This window comes from Aulonocara sp. 'chitande type north' Nkhata Bay, linkage group LG5, assembly GCF_057382095.1.
Source record: "Aulonocara sp. 'chitande type north' Nkhata Bay isolate Kocher_YH1m ecotype deep benthic linkage group LG5, A_spYH_male_GT1.1, whole genome shotgun sequence".
Taxonomy (NCBI): domain Eukaryota; kingdom Metazoa; phylum Chordata; class Actinopteri; order Cichliformes; family Cichlidae; genus Aulonocara; species Aulonocara sp. 'chitande type north' Nkhata Bay.
In genome coordinates this window covers 19,018,355-19,042,476 of record NC_141348.1, presented here as the reverse complement: position 1 = coordinate 19,042,476, position 24,122 = coordinate 19,018,355, and the positions used below count along the sequence as shown (strand labels likewise).

General features: G+C 41.3%; 1 protein-coding gene across 4 annotated transcripts in view; it reads left to right on the top strand.

Annotated features, from left to right (window-relative positions):
- plxna1b (plexin A1b) overlaps positions 1-24,122 on the top strand; it is a 181,332-nt gene that overhangs the window by 44,522 nt on the left and 112,688 nt on the right. For all 4 annotated transcript variants that reach the window (XM_086291844.1, XM_086291842.1, XM_086291843.1 and 1 more), the window contains exon 3: positions 6,049-6,231. In XM_086291844.1, coding sequence (XP_086147970.1) covers positions 6,049-6,231 — 183 coding nt within the window. The remainder of the gene's footprint in view (positions 1-6,048; positions 6,232-24,122) is intronic.

Genomic DNA, 24,122 nt, shown 5'->3' with positions numbered 1-24,122 from the left:
GCACTTGTGGTTGATGCCGCATATGTTCGGTTTCCTCTTCATACTGCTGTCTGTCACTTCTTTTTGTTCACTTCTCTCTTTCATTCTTTCTCATCTTCTCGCACCCACCATCATAAAAGTAGGCCATCGTTATAGTGAAATGCATCAGTTAGGTACATGTCATGTTTCTGGAAACGCATTTACGTCTCTGTTGGCTTGATGAGGAGACAGCTGATGACTAGTGGGGAGAGAAGCATTTTCTTTTTGCTGCCCATGATAAATACACACACACATACATGCGCACGCATTCAGAAACGCACAAAAGCACACACATGAACGACAGGCTTGTCTCGAAACCACGCCGTCAGCATTAATGCCAGCCAGTTTTTGTCCCCCTCTCCGCTGTCCTCTCCACTCCTTTACAGAGCATTTATTTCCTCTTACTAACAGGTTTCTACAAAGAAACATAGTGCCTGCTACTGCAGCAGGCTACCCAATTTATTTGCCTGTTTCTAAATGAACGAGTGTTTTGTGTTTGCCGCCCATGTTTCCTCCTTCCTTAATTGCCATAATTCACAGCAGTGTTTTCAGTCAACAACACTATGTATGTTCCCTTACATAACCCCATGTTGTACTCTGCTGTTTTCCATATGTTTCACTCAATGGAGGTGACTATTGACAAATTCCACTTGAGGCTAGTCTGTGTGCCCAGACATATTTTCCTGACTTAATATGTTGAAGAAATGGCAATCATGGGGGAATGATTATTCAACCATTTCCTTTAGGCCTGGCCATCCAGCGCACATCTGTAATCAGTCTGTTATTGTGGGTGGAGCTGTGTGCACACGTGTCTGGAGCCATATGAACATTTTCACTCTATTTTGCCATTTTGCAGCACGAGATGGGTGAAGCGGCTCCGCCTTCTTGAAGAAATACAGTTGTGGTTGATGAACATGATTACGTAGGGTTGTAGAGACCACTCTGGTTTTATGTGTATAATTGTTCTCAATACTTACTAGCAGTATTTAGGTTGGACAGTTCTCTGCCACCATGAGTATGAGCTGCATATTAAGAATCAACAGCTGGAGAGAATTGTACAATTGTGTGTATTCAATAACCCATAAAAGATCGAGTAATAGTCAAATCCAACAACAGTTAAACAGTTAAAAGTTATGTTTGTTGTTAATTATTCAATCGATTTATTTTTGTTTGTTTGTGCAAAACCATCTAGTAACTATCTGGTTCTCTTTGTATCTGATTATAATAAACTCAGCAGATGTTGATTGGAGCTTTGATAAATTGTTCAGGAGGTACATTTTAAACATTGTATTTCCAATAAATGCTTCTTCACTTAGAAAAAAATAAAGTGACAATGATCACGTCATTAAGAGCCATCAGCTTCTGTTTGCCTTGAGCACAGCACTCACATGTTTTTTTTTGTTTTTGTTTTTGTTTTCACCCCCTTTTCTTTTTTGAGAGGGGGGACTTGAGAACAGGCCAAGTTTCTGTGAAAAGCAAATCCACAAATTCATTCAGTGTGCACCGCAGGCACCCTGTGAAAATCAAAACAAGAAACCTCCTCTTCTGCATTTGTAAGACCCTGCTGCCAAAGTCAGCGGAAGGTTGTTGGCTTAACTCCTTCGTCCCCGGCGGAGCTGCGTGTCTTTGAAAACACTGCGGAGCATTACATGCAGTCTCCAGCCAGCAACTCTGCAGAGACCACAAAGGATGGAATATCCTTTCCATACTAAATATCAGCTCCAAATCACATGGGAATCTTTTAGTGTGTTAAATTGCAGAACCCACATCAGAGTGTAGCCTCTGTTAAAATGCTTTCCGACCTCAAGGGAAATGCTTTCTATTCCATGCTGATCTACGCTGTTTAAACCTTTTAGACCAGCAGGAATTGTATACCACCTTTACCCCCCCAGTACCGCAGAGAGACCTGTGTAGGTTACTGTGTGAGCACTTGCTAATGCCTGTGTTTGTAATGGTGGTTTGTGTATTAACCCTTATAGAGTCTTGGGGCAACTGTATACAGTATTTTCCACAGTTGGCCTCCTCTAAAGAAGATACATTAACCTTTTTAGGTCCTGCCTCTTAGGCTTGTACATCTTGGGATTTTGTGTGTGTGTGGTTGTTTGTGTGGAAACGCTACTGAAGACGCATGCACTTCTTTCACATGACTACATGGTTTAAAATGGTTGGCCCTAGTTTTTGTCATATGATGTGTATGAGGAATTATTTTGTTGCTTGTAACCACATCTGCTTGCTCAGGTTGAAAGAATGTCTCGGTTTATTGTGTGCGCATGGGTGCTTATATGTTTGTCTGTCAGTCGCCTTTGTTGTGAGGGATGAAAGTGCCTTCTAGCCATCAGTGGTTACTAAAGAAAGTTGTTTCAGGTAATGGTTGCGTTTGCTTCTAGCTCTCACTTCGTTAAATGCACACACTGCCATACACACAGAAACCCCCATTAAACTGACCCCTTTATTTGTTTCCTTCTACCCTGTGACACGTTAGGGCCAAAAAAATGGGGAGTAAGAAGGGGCAAGCACTTTGTTGTCTCGAGTTGATTGTCCCACCACCTCTCGGAGGACTTGGTCTAAGTGGGCAGATGTGTGATGGACAGAGGGCTGGAGTTGGTGACTTTGTGAGAAATGGAGAGAGAAGGGGTGGATGAAAAGAGAAGGTACAGAAGTAGAAAAGGACAGGGAGGGAATATTGATGTTTGCTAAGTTACTGTAGTGGCTAGGAGGAGACAGAAAAAGAGTGAGAAGGAAGAAAAAGGCAGAATAACGTTTTATTGACTTGTGCCGAGCTGCAGGCAATTTAAGCAGATCAGGAGGGAGTGGGTGTTATCTTTTCTCCTGTGCGGATCAATCAGATGATGTAGTGATAAGACTATGGATTACACCGCCATTTACACGCTCCCTATGTATGTGTATGTGTGTGAATACAGCAACTCACACGTTTGCCGGCTGTGGTTAAGTCGCAGATGCACAAACATTTATTCTCTGTTAATAACAGCATCCAAAGTGGACTTTTTTTGATTGGCGTTGTCAAAGAAAATTGATACTCATACACTAATCATTGCTAAAAATTACTGTCTGAGGTGATAATCAATTTCTACAGCAACGATGCTAACAATGCTGGCTAGGGCTGCACGATATTAGGAAAACCTGCGATGTGCGATAACTGTGATCAATACTGCGATAACGATGTGACTTGCGATAAAATAAATAGCAAAATAAAAACAAAAAATGAATACATAATTTCCGCTTTACTGCAACAGTTTTATTTAATGAAAGCTGCTGTATTAGCAGTGTAACAACAAAGTGCACTTTAACATTGAAACATTGCCCCCATAAAAAAACATTGAGGCTTGAATTCTGAAAGACATCCTTCCTGGTCTCTAGAATTAGTTTTAAATAAACATAACTTAAATTATACTGCAAATTATCTCAATGCAGTTGTTCATCATTTTACCACTCACCAAGTAGTTATGATGCAAGTCAAAACTGGAGAGGAAACTTTACTGTAGTGCTTGCGTAGTTTTCAGCTTGGCTCAGTTCAAACATGACGGTCTTCCGGCATGTTTCATACATTTGTGGAATGGCGACATGGGAAAAGTAGTTTCGTGAGGGGATGGGTATCTCCGGTCCACTTTATGTATCAGACTGGTGAAGCCCTCTCTGCTAACTGTATTTATAGGCATTGTTAAAAAATGTGTAATGGCCTCTGTTATTTCTTTGTAGCGCTTTGACGTTTTCTCATAAGGAGTTCCACTTGAAAAACTCTGATACAGAGATGGCTGTTGGACTGCTGCGCTCTTTGTCTTAACATTAGCAACCTTTGTTTAGCTACCCCTGTCTTTCTGGAACTCTTCAAACAGTTCTCTGTGGTTGTATTGAAGATGATGGTGGAGATTAGTCGTGTTTCCTCTGGTGGTTGCCACGAGTGTTCGGCAAGTTTTGCAGAGTACCTGTGTTTGGAGAACGTCGTCTTTATCAAATCCAAAATACCTCCAAATAAGCGAGGTACTATTTTTTTTATTTTATTTTTTAGGCACGAGTTCATAGTCAGTAGCGTTCTCGTCATGCGTCTCGCTCTCAACCTTTACAACTCTGACTCGTTGCTGCAGCGTTGTTCGCTCCCCACCTGCGTAGGAGGCGGGCCTCTAATCCATTTGATTGGTTAATGCCGTGAAGGGCTCTATTCGACTGGTCAAATGTGTAAAGGGGTTTCTTTGATTGGTAAATTCTTTAAAGCACGTGTGTAAACATTTTAAGGTACCCAATTATCGCACTTTACGTCGTCTTTTGCGATGGGCCCATCGCGCAGGCTGATATCGCAATGACAATAAATTTTCGATTTATTGTGCAGGCCTAGTGCTGGCTTTGCCTCCTTCAGTGAACACACAACTTCACACATATCTGCTGCAGACAGCCAGGCACACTAGCAGCTGAAGTAGTTGACGTTCTTGACACTAACAGACACTTAGGAACTTAAAGAAGTGAGTCAGGCTCCAGTTTGAGAAATATTTAAGTTTTAAACAGTTATCATAAATGTTAACCTGGCCAGCACACAGCATACCGTTTAACTCTATTAGCAATAATCCAATAGTAATATTAGCCAACTGTTATCACTGTGGTAGCGGCTAGTGGCCGGGCTCATAACAAGTGATAACCTTTGCTGTGTAGCTCCCATATTAATGTTATCAGTCCTGTACGTCTGGAACTTGACAGTGTAATTATTTTTAACAGGATAACAAGTGTTAAGCTTCTCTTAAAGTTCCACATTGAGGCTGAGAAAAGTCTGAGCTCTTAGATGGTGTCAGCCTATCTTACCAACTTCATCTCATCAGCAGCAAAAACATGGTGACAAGTCACCTGATGCCCAGCACTACTTCAGACAACCTTTTTTTTTTTTTTTTTTAAAACATTTATTTTGCACTAGAGAATTACTTTGATTGGCCGTGACAGTTATTGGTTTGGTTTAATTAATCACTTATTGTTTGGATGTACAACAATGTAGAAAATATAGCTTTCAGTTTCCCAGAGTTTAAGTGGTTTTCAGGCTAGTTTTCATCTGATCAGAAGTTGGGGGGGGGGGGGGGGGAAAAGATGTTGATAGTGATGAAATAAGGAAACATTGGTCACTTTTCTAGCGTGGGAAACTAGAAACAACAGTCACTAAATGTTATCCATCAGATTGATGTATTAATACTTAACCACAGTGATACCTGATTGATATCCTGAAACTGTGTACAAAAATGTGCAAATGAAGTAAAGCATTTATTGGCTGTGGCATTTTAACCCTGCTTCATGGATTATACCCTGACTGTGTTTGTATGTCATGACTGGTTAAAGCATCATATGGGTCAGTGGATTGCCTGGGGTGATAGACCCCTCGTGACACTGGAATGTTCCAGATATTGTCACATAGTCACCATCATTACTGCCGTGTCACCACCATGACCGAACACTGTGGAATAAAAGGGGTTTGCATGGTGGGATTGTGCTTTAAAGACAGCAGTGTGTGAGTGTGAGTGAATAACCTCAATTTCAATAATCAATCAACAATCAAATATGTTGGCCATTCTCACTGAATATGGAAACGTGCAGCAAGTTGACTTTTAGGCAGCTTAGCTGCTTTTACGAATTGTTTTTAAGGGCATTTGAGGAATTCTCAGAATAGGTGCTTCACATGCGGCTTCCATAGTATGAGACCACATTAGTTTAGAATTTAAAAAAGGCATTTCTTTGAATATAAAAGCTAATTTGTAGCATTTTTAGAATGTGTCCTTATATGAATTCATGATTAAACGGAATCTATTTATTGTTTTGAAATGAGATACTTTTCCATTTCTTGTTGTAAATACCACTTTAAAAGCACAACAAATCTAAAGAATTCTCTTGTCAGACAGAAAAACATTCACACAATCACCCCAAACATCACAACCTACATTAATTTGTTTTCTGCTGAACAATCTGCTTTAGATCAGAATAGAATTTTGAGTGCTTTTATTTTGTCTGATTCATTTCGTTGCCTTTCCCTCCTGTCTCTAGCCACTTCAGATCGACGATAACTTCTGTGGTCAGGACTTCAACCAGCCTCTGGGGGGAACCAGCACCATCGAGGGGATTCCTCTCTTCATCGATAAGGATGATGGCATGACTTCAGTGGCAGCGTATGACTACCGTGGCAACACTGTGGCGTTTGTTGGCTCACGCAATGGGAAACTGAAGAAGGTAGGATTGTTGGTGTGTGTGTGTGGTCTTTTTAAAATTTTTGTTTTATTTTTTTCTATCGATGCTGATATTTCTTTTCCATTTGAACTGGATGGAATATGAAGTTGAAGGGAAATTGTGTGTAAGCCAAAAAGGCATTTAGATTTTTGTCGTTTATTTATTATCCAGTTAAAAGGAAGCAACTTTCTGGCAAATATCTTTTTACTTGTGAATGGTTACCAGCGTTTTGCCCAGTGATGCTTGTCAGTTCATAAGCTGTGTACTGGCGGCCTAATCGTTGTAGATTTGCATAAGGCACTTTGCTGATGCTTTTTTTTTTATACTAAATGCAGTCATCACCATTTTTCTTGCTGGTGGCTATTTCCAGCAGGACATCCGAGTGTCTCTTTAAAACCTCTTCATTTAACAAGCAATTTAAAGCAAGTCTGCGCCTACTCTTTCATTGATTGTCATGTTTGTCACGTCAGGCATAAAACGTAACTGCTTTGTCCCAATGCCACGTACGGTCTTTTAAGAGCTCACCTTCAATCAATCCAACAGCTATGACTGGTGAATGGCTTTTCTGTTCAGGTCAGCTGTGCAGGGCTGAGGTGGATAGAGCTTTGGACAGGGATAAAGTGGTGATGGATGCATTGGTGGGGAAGAAGAAAATCTAAAGTGCATTTCTTGATGAAACTATTGTCCCTTTCTTTGGGTCAATTTCTTTGTGGATTCAAAGCAAGTTAGGGTTTATGTCATCGCACTTATGCGGCTGTTGCACCCTTTTCTGTAGAGGAATGATTAATGATGTGCGGTCATGTAACAAATGGACAAACCTCTGTGCCTGATTAAACTGATATAGCTGACCTTTTGTGATAGTATGTTAGATATATGTAAAATTTTCCGCAATTATGGTCCTTTTTGTGTAACAGTGTTGTGTTCAATCTCAGCAATTGTTCCTTTGCGTGTGCGTGCGTGTGTGTGTATCCAGACTATGGAGGACAGAGCTCTCGGGGTAAATGGTATCTCATTAGAATTCACCCCATTTCTCTCCACACTGCTCAAGACCTGTCATCCATTCAATATTATGAATGTATAATCAGCCTGTGTGTTTGTGCACTTTTAATACGAGTTTATGTATTCACGCAATGCTTGTGTGTTTGTCACTCACAGTGTGCATAATAATGCATCGCGCTTGCGATGGCATGGGTTCGTGTGTGCACGCATGTGTTTGTGTTTATGAGAGTGCATGAGACGGCAAACAATACAGTGTCGACTAAGATTCAGTGCCGTGCATTTGTCAAAGTGACACCCATTCACTTAGCTCGGCAACAGTCCCTTTATTTATTTAGCTGTTCTCACATGTCTTTTCTTGTGTGGTGTTATGCACTCTGACTGAGGTATATACGTGTGTTTGGAGCATCACCTGGGGAAGAGACTGCTGCAGTAGGTTTTGAGATAAGTCGTTTTCATGTGTGTGCGCGCCATCATGTGTGTGCGTGTGCGCAACAGCAGAGCCAAGGAGCCCGCGGTTCTTTTGGCTGCCTTGTGTTTCAGTCAAACCCAAAAACAACTAAAATAATCTGGTCTTGGAAAGGATTCAGTTTGCTGTGAAGGAACAATATCTAAAACCTGACGTTGGAGCATGCACAGACATGCACACGCGCACACTCACTCACTCACTCACTCACTCAGACAGCAGCCATAAAGAGGCAGATGAAGAAAAAAAAATGGAAAAAGAGCAACTGAATTAATAGTGTGTGATAACAGATTGTTGGGTCCTCTGATTGTGTGCGTCAGTGTTTCTGTAACTGATTTTTATTTGTGTCATTATCCTTTCAGTAAAAGCACCGTCTGTTTCAGGGCGAGTGTTAAAGTTTGTGTGGACGAGTGGGAGTCCATGCAGGCCATGAAGGAATTACTGAGTATGTTCCTGTTCTTACACCTTCCTCAGGAGAGCATTAGTGTTGAATGTTGTTTATATAGCTCTGCCTGAGGGCGATGAAGGGAAAGAGGGGCAGAAATAAGGAGAGTATTGGTTGGCTGGATGAATTTGCCTTAAGGAGACAGCTTGCATGTGTGCTTTTCAGGTGCGTTTTAAGAGACATGGAAAGGTATGATTGGCAAATCCGAAAAACAACAAATCTGGCAGTGACTGTTGCAATAATCTTAAATATAACCAACTAATGTTTGCCAAATGGATCCACATTAATCTCCTGGGAGAGTTTTGAGGTTTAAGGAACATCACTTTACCTTAAATAACTTTTTGTTCACGTCTTTATTGGCTAGACGTGAAGTGCTTTGATAATCTGTTATATCTGCGCTCAGTCTATTTTTAACTAACTATAATGTTCAAGGTTTTCCAGAGCAACAAGACAGTAGCATAAACAACATGTTTTAAGCACTAATGAAGTCCCTCTGTGCTCTGTAGTCTCTCACACACTCGCAGGAGAAGCTTTTACTAATGAGTAATGGTTTGATGGGACACCGACATTAGAGAGAGAGAATCAGGAAGGAAGATGGTAAGATGAAGGAGATATAGGAGGTTAGCGGAAGAAGAAGGGGGAAGGAAGCGATGAAGAGAGGTGATGCCCTCTGATTAACTAATTTCAATGGTCATCTGGATACTGCTGTGGTCAAGGGCACAACTGTTGACCGGCTATCTGCTGCACTTAATTTTTAGGATTAAAAGCTCTGATTCTTTGACGATGTGATTATGTCTGGGTGCTTGGCTCTGCCTGCCATCGGTCCCTGTGTCTTTGTCAGCTTTATTCTAGTTTACATAGTGGACCTTATTCACTCCTCTTTTATGCCTTTCTGTCTGAAGAAGCATTGTAACAAAGCTGCTGTGGTTTGTTTAGCCAACACATTTATAATGATAAAAGTCTGAGTGATTCTCTCAGCCACTTCTGTGCTTTCAGGCCCCGTTGAGCAGTGACAATAAATGGGCATCAACCATGACACACTCACACATACGCTTGCACACATATGCACCATCTCAATAGGTGGTCTGGGGAGATGAGAGAAGAAGGGAGGATTGCACTTGACAATCTAGTACCTATTGTCTGCTTTTGGTGCTGCACACACACGAACACTCAAACGCAGGTTAGGATTCCTCAGCTGCACCCTCCATCAGAGGCCAGCGCGAGCCATCTGCTGTGTATATAGGGCCAGTGTGCCAGGTGGTACGAGCCCCAAGTGCTCGATGTGTCCCCCATTGTGTCCATGCCAGGCTCAGGTGTGTGGGTGCGGAGGTGCCGTTCAATGACCATTCATCAGTGCATCAATTGAGCTTCCCCGCAGTTTCTGACAGAAGTTAGAAGACAATATAAGACGAGCGTAAACGACCAGCATAAGAATAACATAGTGAATGGGACAAATAAGGCCTTACACTACATGTTACTACATGAAACACATAGGTTTATAGATGTAACAAACTTCAACATAGCATTTTAAAAATCCTTTGAATATGAGAAATCATTTTTTGAAAATCCTCTGACCTGTCCAGGGTGTACCCCACTGCTGAAAAGCAGCTGGCAAAGGTTCCAGCTCCCCTGTGACCCCGAATTGGATATGTGGAAGAAAACTGATGGATATTCAAAGCAGAGAGTGCAGTGGATGATGGTTTGAGAGCATGTCTTGGAGCCAAAAAATAACATGTTTGACCCTACACCTAGTAAGTGTTTTCATTAGCTAATCAGTACAGGATCCGTTGAGGTGTATTTGAAAGCGAACATGACCGAGTATTTGTCCTGTCACCCTGCAGCACATTGTAAAAGCTAAGTGGATGACTGCGTCAGCTAAGCAGCTGCAATCTAAACATTAAGTGGCAGATGGGATTTCACATGTTGTTGCTGTTGTACACACAGCAGGCCTCATGAAGCCACAGTTAGGTTTATGAATTACAGATTTTAAGTCTTTGAGTCTCATCTTCAGTTTGAGCTTTGTCTAAAATTACCTCAGCAAATGTTCTAAATAATATTTCTCACTGTCAAATTTTAAGAAAAACTTAACCCACACAAGTAACTGTAACACAAAACTTGCTCCAGCTTTGGTGTTAAAGATTATCCCCAAAAGCGATCTAATGATCTAAAGCTTGCATCTTTATTTTTCTAACCTATTGAAAATAACAAAAAAATGTTTCATCATAGTAAAGATAATACTGCAGAAATGAGGTTTAAGCCGTAACTACACCAGTGAGACAGCATTTCAGGGGTTAATAAGAAGTGACAGTTTGTCATTTGTATGTGTATATTGCTGTGTGAAGTCACTGATGTATTCCACTGGGGCTGCCGGTGTCACCGTCAAGAGACCATGTCATGGCCTAATTGACTGATGATTGTTATTCTATTGGTGCATAATGCTGCCCTGTCCAACTCCCCTGTGTGTGTATGTGTTTGTGTGTGTGTGAGGCTGTTTTTAGTGCTTTGCATTTAAATTGTTGTTCCAGCCTTCTCTTTGCAGACAGTGCCCAAATAGTAAAAAACAATTATATATAAATAAAATAAATAAAATAAAAACACACATTCTGAAAATAAAGTAGTTGCTTGTCAGGGAGGAATGATGAAATAAACATCTGTCTTTTACTGATTCTCTATTTGTGTCGTCGTCTTTTAATTGAGAATGTGCAGAAAATTACAGTCTGAAAATATGGTACATAGACTTTGTTTGTTCGTGTGTGTGTGTGTGTGTGTGAGTGTCTGAGTGAGAGACTTCTGTGGTTTGTGTCATCATTTGGCTCAGCCTCCCAAGCCACGAGTTGTTTGGCCCGGGCATGAGCACAGAGGCCAGCTTTGTGCGGGCTCTTGGTGGCCCTCGGTCATTAGTTCACCCAACTGCATGGGGTCACACAAACGCACGAAGCGGATGAGAAAGCGACGGAGGAAATGGAGATGTAGCTGATTGTGAAAGAGATTTGATATGGCAGAGGCTGTGGAGTTATGATCAAGTTCCCTAGACAAAACGGATAACTTGCACTTTGTATTTAACACCAAGTTTTTCCACCTAATTTAGTTCTCTCCCAGCGTGCCATCAGTCTTCCAATCTAATCATAATGTTCTCATATTAACAGCTAAATGTATCATTTTCTGCTACAATTTGTTCCCTCTGTGCTGTCAACACAGTAAAATGGTGTTTTCCCAAATAGCCCAGTTGAGCCACAAATGTGTGAGACGAGCCAGGAATATGCCGTAGGACCACTCATTTAGCACGTAACCTCAAATGAATTTTGCCTTTGTTATTCTAACCGTGGCTAATACAGTGCTCAGAGGACCACAGATGGTGATTTTATTGTTGTTTTTTGGGGAGTGAAACTTGAACTATATGCATATTATTAAAGTAATGTAATGACCATTATAAGGTCTTACTTATACCGACGCAGGCAGTGGACAATGAAATATGTTTGACAATCTAAATCTCCAAGCTTAAGCTAATGTGTCTGTGTTTGTGTGATTGTCGCTCAAGCAAATGGATATCAGTTGTCTCTGTTCATTGCCTGCCTGAGTCTTTCTCTCATATGTAGGTTATCCTTGCATATGACTATATTCATCCTACAATAGCATTCTGCATCTCTCCGTGAATGCACTCTCGCACACGTCTGCACACACTCGAGCCTTTGGAGGGTGTCATTGTAGATTCACACTGTGAATATACAGGGTTTGTTCACTTCTGCTATCTCTGCTTTTGCTCATTGTATGAGCAGCAACCATATAGATTGTTGGATAATATAAGCTCTAACAATGTCTAAAACTCATCCATAACCCTCAACTCTGACTAGTGTAACAAGCACAGTGAGTAACAGGATCATCCACTGCTTCCTCACTTTGCCTCTTTGCTTCTGTTCTCTGCCTCGTTTTCTCTGTTTCATCTGCTGCTCACATATTCTCTTTCTATCTCCTTCTGTGATCAAAGATTCCCCTCCCTGATAATAGCTGAGCGTTTGTATGTGTTGAGATGAAATGGCAGTGATCGCTATTTCTCTCTAATCATTTTCTCTCATTAAAGTGAGGAGTGTGCCCATATGCACTCCGAATGCAAATAAATATATGTACAAGTGTACATGTATACAGGAAGTTTGCATGTATAAAGTTTGCGTATGCCCACGCACACACATACATGCTCTTTCCCACTCCAGAAAATAGGTTGTAGCACTTAGATTGTAAGGGTAGACAGTAATGAGGGGTCTTCTTAAAAGATTTAATGCCATACCATCCTTTACACATGCATGATTCCATCCAGTCTCATTAAACCAGGGGTCTAATTCTGCACCTTTTTCCTGCAAGAGCTTCATATGCCATAACGAGCCATATTTCCTACCTTCCTAACAAGCTATGGTGACATTAAGAGGCGATATGACTTGATAGTTCACTCTCAAAACCTTAACAAATGTGTCTTAATCTTGGCACCAATCTAGTCCTTTAACCAAAGCTACAATAAATGTTTAAAGCTAATCATTTTTAAAGAGCAAGATAAGTTACAGTGGGCTTCTGTGTAGGCTAATGCCACAAATGAGAACGGTTCAGTCCTTGATAATCTCGAGCGCTAATGCATTTTAGCTCAGTTCAACTGTGTGTGACTGCACTGCACAGCACTCATTCACTACCTCTGCGTTCTCTCCACAATTCACTACTACCAGGGGTTAATGAGCCAAAGTGGGGAGTAGATGAGAGTGGGGAAAAGCCAAGAGAAAGGGATACAGAATGAAAAGAGAGAGCAAGGGAGATGAATTATAAATGCACCACGCTAGAATCCATTTTTAAGGGAAGATTAGAAGAGTCTGGATGCAAGCTGGGATGCTCACATGATCCAAGTGAGGACGAGGCCAGCCTGTTTCTAGGTCATCTCCATTAGGCATCTCGGGGTGGAACATCAAAGAGTCCCTGCTCTCCATATGATATGTGTGTGTGAAAGTTACATGCACTTTTTAAAATTGCACTCAGTTTTACTGTACAATAGTGAAAATCACAATATACTGTTGATGCGCTTAGTGTATTTTTTCCAGCAAATAATGATTTTCTTTAAGGCATCAGTTCCATAGAATTATAGCAGAGCTCTGTCTATGGCAGCTGATACAGCCAAGAGCACACCTGGTGGATGGCACAATGCCAGGACTCATGGTGTCATTATTTCTGACAGGTCACACACGCGCACGCACACACACACACACACTAGAGGGAATATCATAGCTCATACTGAAAGGTAAAATGAGCCCATTCATGCAGGTATATACCAACTTGGAAACACACTGGGACAGCACAGTGTCCGGAGGTTTGGTCATGAGTGACACAGCAGGCAAAGATTACCTTTGGAGGCTATATCTCTCATACAGTCACAGTCACACAGTGTCTCATACGCTCACTCCTTTCCAATTAAACTCAGCAGCTCACAGTATGTATGTTCCTGGTTTTAAAAGAGACTGTCTTCAACTCGCTACACAGCTCACCACAAGCCCATTACAGCCACATGTGGAAGCTTAACCTCTTAGCCATTAAATGGAAGAAATCAGCAACTGTTTACGGACGGATACCCTGACACAGAAGTAGGACACATAATGGAAGCAGGCACAGCACTTTGATGCTTCTCTGAGAAAAAATAATAATAATAAAAAAAAAGATAATACAAGGATTCTTTTCCATCTCCATTACACCAAATGATGAGTGTAAATATGTGAGTTACTATCAAATTGGCTAATCTACTGTGAAGAATGCAAACGGCACTGCCGTGCACACACTCGCACACTCGTGCACGCAGCCTCCTATGGGAAACAACTGTAGCAGGCTTATCAGATTACACGTTGCAAAGCTAATAGATTCTTAATAGATTGTTTTTGATTAGTTCCTGTGGTTTAGTGACGTTAAGATGATTAACATTTGTGAGTAGGGAAACAAACACACATTTGCATTCACACTCACCTGCGTATATTTGCATACAGTGTTGTATGAGGTGACTGCATATTCTGTTACTGTAATTTGTGAATGTCTTTTTCTGAAGTGTGTGACATCAAATGGACGTTGTAGGCTTTAGTAGCACTTCAAGGCCATGAAATTCAGACTGGGTCTCTCTGTGTTTTTTTTGTTTTTTTTAAAATGCACACACTTCAAAATACTTTTGAGATACACGAACAAAAACAAGTCCAAATACAACAGCTCCCTGCGTTTATCCTTCTCACACAGCATGATGGCATCTCCCGCTGTCTAACTAATTACCCCTCTGTCCTGTGCCCCCCCCCCCCAGGGGTAATAGCTTGAGCCTGAAACCTTGTCACAGTGTTAGCTGGCTTTGTATCTTGCCCCAAGCCTGCCTGCTTTCAGACCACTCGCCTCATGACCACTTCTGGCCATACTGCACTCACCCTGTGGGTAATCCTGTTAGCGTAAGAGTATGTGATAGCCAAGCGGAAAGCCAATTCCCCACACTGGTCTTATGCCCTCTGCCCAGTCTCTTAGAGTAACAGCTGGCTAAAGTGAACTTATTTCAGTTTCAGGACCAACTCTTGTTCCACTTTATCTAGGGTCTTCTTATTAGTATTACTGGAGCTAGAAAAAAAGCCCTGTTACTGGTGTAGCTGACCTTGTGACTTAACATTTCCGCCAGCTAAGTCTTTAAAAATGGTGAGGCACTTTATGTCCTTATATTCCCCATTTTAATCCCATATCCAAATTATGCAATTGTCTCCTTTTGGTAATTTATCTATCCATTTATTAAATTCAAATGTTTCAACCTGATTAATTAGTCTCTCTTTTCCATGTTTCTCTTGTTCCTCTTGCACTTCTTGTCCTTTCCATTTAGTCCTTCTGTTCTCTGTCTTTGCTTCACTCACACTATCGGTCTTTCTCCGTCTCACTTTTCTCCATGGAATTGGTCATTAGCTGACTGACTGAGCTGATTGCATCTATTCCCAAGGCTAGCATTTGTTTGTGCATCTTGTTTTTGTTTTTGTTTTTCTTTTAATTTTGTTCACTCCCCCCTCTTTCACTCTCTCCCTTGCTCCCCACCCACTCTCCCCCAGCAGTCATTCTTTTTCTCCTCCCAACTTATCTCACTTCATCTACCTTCTTTACACCCCCTGCCGCCCTCCTTTCTTGCACAATTCCATCTATCCCCTTTCTTGCTAAAATGGTCTTAGACACAAAGACTGGTTTGGGTTGCTGAATTAGCATACCAATGCACACAGACACTCCCAACAGTCGTCTCTATATCTTCTCTATAACATTAATTGCACAGTGTCATTCTAAATTGGCTAACACCAATTAAGCCCTCGCTATTATATTTAATTGGTCATTTAGCGTGGCTATGGTTTGAATGCTGTCTCCCTGGGAATGGTATAGCTGGCCTCCAGCAGCCCATGTGGCCGTTTCAAAGACTGTTTCCCCCTCCCTGTGGATTTTACAATGGCCTGGCCAGCAACTGCACTGCCAAGAGCCAAGATGGAGGTGTGTGCATGTTGTGTTCTTTGGAGGGGGAGTAACAAATGGTATGGAGAGGGAGAGAGATTTTGTTCTGTCTGCCACCCCACGCCCTCCAACCACCCTCACATCCCTCTCCTACTATGCTCCTCCATCCATGTGTTGCTGTTGGATTAGGCTAATTAAAGTACCGCAAGCGGGGTCCTCAGAGAGCACACACACACACACACACACACACACACACACACACACACACATTGTACACATTCAGTCTTTAATGAAGGCAGGCACAGATGCACACACAATTGGAAAAACAGGAAGGAACCATGAGCATAAGCCCCCATATGTACAAAGACATGCATCACACTCTGAAAGTACTCTAGCAACAGAGGTTCGTAGGAAAAAGCATTGTGTAAATATTTAATGGGCAGTTTTCTTGCCTTTTTCTACTGTAAATGAGCGAAAGATCACGTGGACCATAGACTGTATGTAAAACATGATTGTAGCTCCCCAGTCTGCCAAATAGGAACTATTAAAGCTACTTCATGATTTGACAGCTGAGTTTCTCAGGCAGATTCATCCCTTGCCTGTAACATCTGGATTGACCACAACAACAGGGCAACTGCTGAAATGCTGCACTTCACTAACCACTTGGGCATAGCCACCATGACAACACCATCTTTTATATAAAGTTTATGGTTTAAAGTAGTTATCTTTGAGTTCCTATATAGACTCAATTGTTTGTCATCAGTAAAGAGCTGAGCTTCAGTCTGTGCAAACCCATCCTAAATGGATCATCAGGAGTCCGTATCCACTTCTAGCTATAGCCAGAGGACTCCCAGCTATGCAGTAATATCCATAGGAGCCATGTGCTGTCTTATTTATGGGTCACTGGCAGTGAACCAGTGGCCCAGAAATAACACCACAACCTCTCACTTTAACCTTGCTGTGTGTCTGCATGTGTGTGCTTTAAAGGAATGGTTGACAGTTTTTGCCGTGTGGCACTGAAGAGTGTTTTCCTGTCTGTAGATCTTCTCTGCTTTCCTGTGTATATGTGGGTGCTGGTGTTTGTCTCAAAACGTTTGCATGTCACGGTATGCACTGATCTTTGAATGTCAATGAAAAATTTGTTCTCAAGATAAAAAAGAAGCGGGGGGAGAGAGAGAGAGAAAAGTACAGAAAGGTAGTCTTGTCACTGAGAAAGTGAGAAAGAACGAACACTTGGTAGGAATCCCTTCCGGATGTTTCTACTTTCAGGATATTGACTGTGTCTCTGGAAAACCGCCTGCTTCCAGGGAAACCTATTGGATTACTGATAACCTTGGAATTGATATGGCCAGTACACGGGGTGTTTAAGAGAGGGAAGGGACAGAGATTGTGGGTACACAGACTTCTTTGGTTAGCTATATTCTCTTTAACTGCTCTTTTGCAGTTAAATCAGTGATGGACTAATACACGTGTACTGTGTTGTTTAGCTTTCCATGCTCCTTAGTTGATATTTATCCTGCTTTGCAGTGGCAGGCTATGGCTTTCGTGGTCCCACGAGAGCCCCGTTTTATTATCGTACAGAAGATATCAGAGCATTTTGAGCATACAACAATAAGCACAGTCACACAAGTGCACACCCAATAATAAGGCTCCAATAACATAGAGGTCTTTACTCCAACTTGTCTCCAAATCCCTCAGCGCTGGGCCTGCTCCTCGGTTGCCATGGCAACAGTAGTCAGGGCAGCCACGGTTGGCAATAGTGAGGAAGAAGAACGATGAGAGAGAGAGAGAGAGAGAGTCACAGGGAGCATTGATGTTTGTGATTCAGCCATGGGATTTCAACGCAGCCACAACACTGAAACTGGGTTGCTGCAATGTTGCTGAATGTTAGAGTTGTGCACCACAACAGTGGGAATGCAGTTTCAGCTGGGGTTGGAAATAAGTGGGCTTGTAGGTCATGTTTACCCCTGTGTGCATTTGTGTGTGTAAGGAGAGAGAGAGGGATGTGCGAGGGAGAAATAAAATTGCAGAGGCAACACACACACACACACACACACACACACACACACACACACACACACACACACACACACACACACACACTCCTTCTGCACGTTCAGTCTGGCTTCAGGTGTGTGTGTATGTGTTCATTCATGCACTACACAGTGGCTGTGGACAGGATTCATTCTACACTTCATTGCTTTGATAGTGCATCTGCTTACAACTACAAGGTTTTTCTTTTTTTATTATTATTTTTAAAATTTTGCTGTAAAAATAAATCTTACACAAAGTTCTTTTAACATCTGTTAAAAGCTTGCCAGTAACTCATTTGACTTTTAGTATAATGCCATCCAGTTGAAAAACAATTTCCAGAAAGAAAAAACAACAACGAGCTATTGTTGTTGGGGAAATCTCTCCTCTGTACATGTACAGTGGAGAACAGCATAGCACAGAGTGGATGCACAGCAAACAGGCAGTTAGTGTCAGAGCTCCGATGGAAAATCCATAGTTTCATTACACTCCTAGTGGTATTAATGTGGCCAGGAGGCGACCAAAGCTCTATCATGGGCCCTAGGGGAGCCAAAATGGCTGCATTTAGTAATGCAGTGGAGTGAAGAGGAGGCAAGAGGGTCAAGACTGCCGGTGGGAATAAAGTGTGTTGGAAAGACAGAGAGAAGCCAGATAAAGTTCATGTGCAGTAACGGGCACAGCTGCAATTGTACCCTACTCACCTTTGGAAATTTCTGCAATGCTGTGCATGTGTGTGTGAAGGAAGCTCACAGTATGATTTGACATCAATGCTGTAGGTTACAATATGTTTATTACACAGATCCTTCACCGACTGTCACACTAAGGTTGACATACACATTTCTTTGTATACCTTGTTGTTTAAAAGGCAACTGTGTTTTGTTGTAGAATAGTACTTAGGGATATTTTGTAATTAAACTTTAAACGGTACCCAGACACACAACAACATTAATGGTGTATTACCATCCCACTTGGCTTGGTATGGCTGTTAACTGGCTCAGACTTCCTGCTCCTTTAATCACTGCCTAACACGAATGAGATCGCACCAGATGCAAGTGAATTCTCAGACTACACCCATTATTATACTTCGTATTTAATAAGGGAAGTTATAAATACACCAAAATTGAGTTGTGTGATAGGGCCTGTCAGTGGTAAAGGGGCCATGGACCTGTTGGGCCCACTGCTTTCATCACCCTTTATTTAGACCTTTATTCTAATCCCAACTCGGTGTTACAGTTCTGTAAATGTATGCACAGCTTTAATGTTATTAAATTAAGAAAACTTGATTTACCTCCATGCATAAACATTTTGCAAGATTACAAAAGAGACCAACGGACTCACAAGCTTGTTTGAGGAACTTAGAAAGCCACGCTGTTGCAATTGGTGGAAAATAGTTTAAAACTGCTATTACTAAGAACCAAATAGTGCATTAATGAGACAAAGCCACTTAGAGTTATTGGAAGGGTCCTGAGGTGAGTTAATCTGGGAGAAGGTTGGACTTCAGAGCTCCTGGCTATTGTTTGTCCCTCCGGGTGATTAGAGTTAAGAGACAGGCTTTAAGGGAAATTAGCTTTCGATCGTTCCTTCTGATAAAAAGTAGCATTGTAATTGTTAGCGACCTCCAGGGTCAGAAAGTAAAGACCTGGTGAGAGGTATTGTACACAGTAATGTGGATTGATTTTAAAAATGTTGGTCATTTGCTGAAAGTTTACTATTCACAGAGCGTGAAAGTGGCAGAAATGTGTCTAAATCCCTGCTTTTTACTCCTCTTTCAGTGGAATTTGGCAACACACAGCTGCAGGAGTTCAACAGTTCTCATTTTATAAATAATTTGTACCTCATTGTCATCTTATTCTTCAAGTAGACATGTTTATTTTGAACCTCTCTTTACCTTGTATACCTAACCAGATAACATGATGTCAGACCTCACAGGCAAGTGAGGGATTACAACTGGAACAAAAGAGAGAGGAGATGTGAGGAGAGGCAACGCTCACACACAAAACACACACTCTTAATCAGACTGATTGCTTGCATCTCTGACTCCTCATTGCATCACGTCTCTAAGGCATTGCTCCTGCATCTCCCTCTCAGGCTGTTTGTGAGGAACAGATTTAGAAATGCAGGGTCCCCAGTAGACTACAAGCCACAAAAGGCCATATCCTCATGTTATGAAAGCTTAGGTGTTGACCAAAACATGAGGTGGTGTACTTGGTTATAGACTTTTGATTCACATCCAGTGAAGTCTGTAAATGCTGTGTATAAAACACTTGTCATGTACACGCTCTCATTGAAGCACAGTTATATAGAGCCAATTTCATTAGCAGTCAGACCTAACCTGCATACTTCAGTTAATAGAGTTTGAAATAAATAGAGTATTGACTAACTGAGTGCTTAGGTAGATGAAAGAAATAGTTGAACAAGTGGGTATTCAGTGTTTAAAATGCCCAAACAAGCTTTTTCTTTTGCACTTAAATGCATATTTCTCTTGTGCTGACTTTACTGACACACCGATTTTTGTTTTTTCTCCTCCCTACACTTGGAGAAGATACATACGTTTACTCACACACACACACACACACACACACACACACACACACACACACACACACACACACACACACACACACATTCTCTTTCTGACTTGTTCTCAATTCCCAAGTCATCTCCTCAGAGAGAGCGATTGAGCCAGGGGCAATGCAAATTGGGTAAAATGTTCCGGAAAGTGGCTTTTCCCACTGGGACTTCTCAACTCGAGCTCTGAGTTAGCACTCTCTCTCTGTGTATGTGTTCGCTTGTGCGTGTGTGTGTCACAGTTCTTGCACTTGCATTTGTGGGTGTGAAAATGCAAATTGCTCCACATGTGCCTGCGTGCATGAAAATGTGAACGTCTGGATGAGAGTGTGTGTGTTCATCGCTATTTCTCTCAGGCCGCAGGTGGCTGCAGACCGGGGTTAAGATTTTAGGAAGGCTAGAGACCGAAAATAAAAGCATGTTTATAAAGCAAGGTGATGGTGAAAATTGAGGCTACATCTCTGAGATCGCACCAATAAACTGCTACAAACGATCAGTTAGCTGTTAGTGTGACCATCATTTTAGAAAGAAAAACACTGAGTGGAAGATTTATTTTTGGTTAGAGGGAGATATTGTTAAATTTGCAAATACCATCTGATGTTTGTCAGAGCTTCTTACTTGGACAGTTTTTGACCACAAGCCTGGGATTTGTGAATCATTGACTCCCACGAGATATAAGGCTTTCAGTTTTTAACAATGCATGTGTAGCAATAATCCACAGGACAACACTCTGGTCCTACTTTTATTTTACTGGTTGAGTTTGTCTTATGAACAGTAAACATTACACAAGCTTGAACTGTTAATTAACGTGTGACCTAATACAAAGGACAAGAATCAGTTGTGCTGCATCGATGGCTCTGTTTTATAAACAGCGCAGACTAGAGCTGGGCGATATGAGATTTTTTCATATCACGATATGTTTTTTTCATTTCAGGCGATAACGATATCTATCACAATATAAGCCAAATAACTATATTTGTAAGATTTAATTGTGCCGTTGCTCACAAGTAAAATGTGAAATAATCAGCAGCTTGTTTTTATTTAAATATTTATTTCCCATAATAAGTTCAACAGGGTAGATGTACTTAAGGAACATGAGACTTTTTCAGATAAATAAAGGCAAATATTGCAAACTACACAAAAGGCAGCCGCTAAAGCGTTTAAGTTTCAAAATAGGACAAACGAAACAGACTACTAAATTGTCAATTCCACTTAAAAACAAAATATTAATTCTAAAAATAAATCTGTTTGTTTTACAGAAGAACAGACAAAACTGACTAACTTTTGTCAATATCAAATAAACTGAGAACTAAAAGGAAATTCTCAATCTCTCCTTGTTGTATAGCTGAGCTTTTCAAACAGTTTTAACAGTTACTTTAGTCTGACAAAAGCCGAATGACGAATTAGCGCTTCCAGTCAGAGACTGAGGCTACGTCCACACGTACACGGGTATTTTTGAAAACGGAGATTTTCCGTTTTCGTTTTAAAAAATAATCCCGTCCACACATAAAGGCAGAAATGAAGGAAAACGCTGCTATGAACATGCCAAAGCAGCAGGTGGCGCTAGATTCCTAACCGTGCAGAAATGTTGGCCAATCAGAAGTCTAGAAGCCTCGGTGGGAAAAAGTAAACAAAGCTGGGGCATAGAAGCAGAACCGAGTCGTATGTGTGGACGGACAGTAACTGTGTGTAAGCATTTAAACACTGCAGAGAGTAGAATTAACAGTAACAGTATTGTAGAAATTCATTTCACCGAAACAATAACGTGGCGCGCAGTGTGACGCATGCACCAGTTTATTGTATTTCCAGACTTGCTTTCGGCACAATTTACAGTGCACGCTACTCTGTTTTTTGTCAGACTTGAAATAGCCGAAATACCTTCACACTACGGAACTTCTATGGCTCTTCCGTTCGACAATCTCTCCGGCATTGGAACCATCATCTGTTTTCTCTTCGGTCACGCTCGGTTGATTTTTCTAGTCGGCACACTCATTTCCTCCATTACGCGCTGGCTGCTTCCCAAACAAACACACGTGCGGCTTGGCACTTGTGCTGTACGTAACAAGTCACGCGACGTGACGCTGCGGCTGTGATTGGTTCGGCTCTGCGCTACTTAATTTGGATTGGCTGACCTTTTTTTTTTTTTTTTTTTTTTTAAGAGGACAAGAGCGGCGAGGTCTATCGCGATAGTTTAATTTCTCTATCGAGTAAAAGTTATATCGCGATACATATCGTTATCGTTCTATCGCCCAGCTCTAGCGCAGACTTTGTGATGATTTTCAGGCCTTTGAAAATGAGACATGGATTTTAGCTTTTTATACAGCATTAAAGTCACTGAATAGAAGTGATTGAAAATTTTAAACAGCTAAAAAGATGTAAGCTCACCCTTAAAAATGTGGGTCTGTAGCTACAACCACAAGAGGGTACAAGTGCTAAATACTCTGATAAAGAGCAAAGTTCATTGTAAACTTCTATAACTTCATGAATGTTACAGAAGCAGTGCTTAATAATGAAACATAAATAATGATACATTTAACCGTTAGGGAAAAGCTGAGGTTTAAATGATCCTGGCAGATTTAATTACTTGTCTTAACAATTAAATTTGGAGAGGTTGTCAGTTTGATTGGCCAAAATAAAGTCTTTACTATGCTGCCAAGTTGCTCCTTTGTTGAAGAACTGCATCGCATGCCCTTCTGTGAGCAGGAATCAAGTTTACCTCCAGATGAACTCTTGGAAATGTTTTCTCTGGCATTAGCTATTGCTTCTGCCATGTCCGTTGCGGGGGTTGTATTGTGCTGGTTTGGATTTATTGCCCTCTCTGCATGTGTGAGTGAGTGTGTATTTTTGTGTGTGTGCGTGCAGTCGGTTAGGGCGGATAGTGAAGCATTGCCCTTCCACAAATGGGCCGTGGAAAACCTACAGGTTGGACCATCTGCCTCCTGCACACGCGTGCGTTTCTGTGCGTGAGATTGTGTCTTTTGACTTCTATGAACAGGAAGGTATTGTGTATTCTAAATTTGTGAAGGGGGTATGCAAGCACGCCTAGCGAATGGGCACAGTTTTCAAAGGCAGACCTGTAAATATGGCCCGAAAGAGGAAACGATACATGAAAGGGGGGAAAACAAGCTTGTGAATGTCTCTGTGGAAAAACACAAACACTTTATCTCCAGCTATAATCACTGAGTGAACAAACATTAAGGGGTTTCCAGCCATAGAAGTGAATTGCCTTGTGAAAACGTGTAATATCATATCAGTATCAGCAGTATTGCATTTCAAGGATGTGGGATACATTTTCATCAGGCACTTATCTCAACACAGAACCATTAGACGTATTTACATCAAATCTCTCCCTCCTTTCTCTACATCCCTCCTGCGATTTTTCCCAGGAGGAAAGCACCAAAGTGTGTTTTTAAACGCAAAGAGAGCATGCCACACCATCTGTAACATGTGTATTTCTCAAAGTAAGAATATAGGTTTAATTGAGCTTTTTAATTGTCCTCTAAATCCTGCTGAGCACCCATGCTGCTGCTTAATGGTGTATGTATGCGTGCGCGCGTGTGTGTTTTCTCTGTGTATGCATGTCTAGGTCTGTTGGGATGTGAATTTTTCTACTTTTGAGTGGAGAGAGTGAGTAAGCAAGCATGTGGGCTCCTTCTTAATGAGCTAATAGCAATGTCTGGTTACCCTTTGAGGAAATTGTTAGCGTCTGTTGTGTTTTTGTAGTTTTGAAAAGGAGAGAAAGGGTTAGAAGAAGAAGAAATTAATGAATTCAATTAACTTGCATAAGAGCCGCCCATGTTGAGTTACATATTGGGTTTTTGGATGCTCTTTGTACATATAGTTGTGTGTTTGAGTGTAAACAGCTGATTGGTTGCTATATTAGCGCCTCACTTTCACTGTAATTCGCTTCGATTTTGAGTT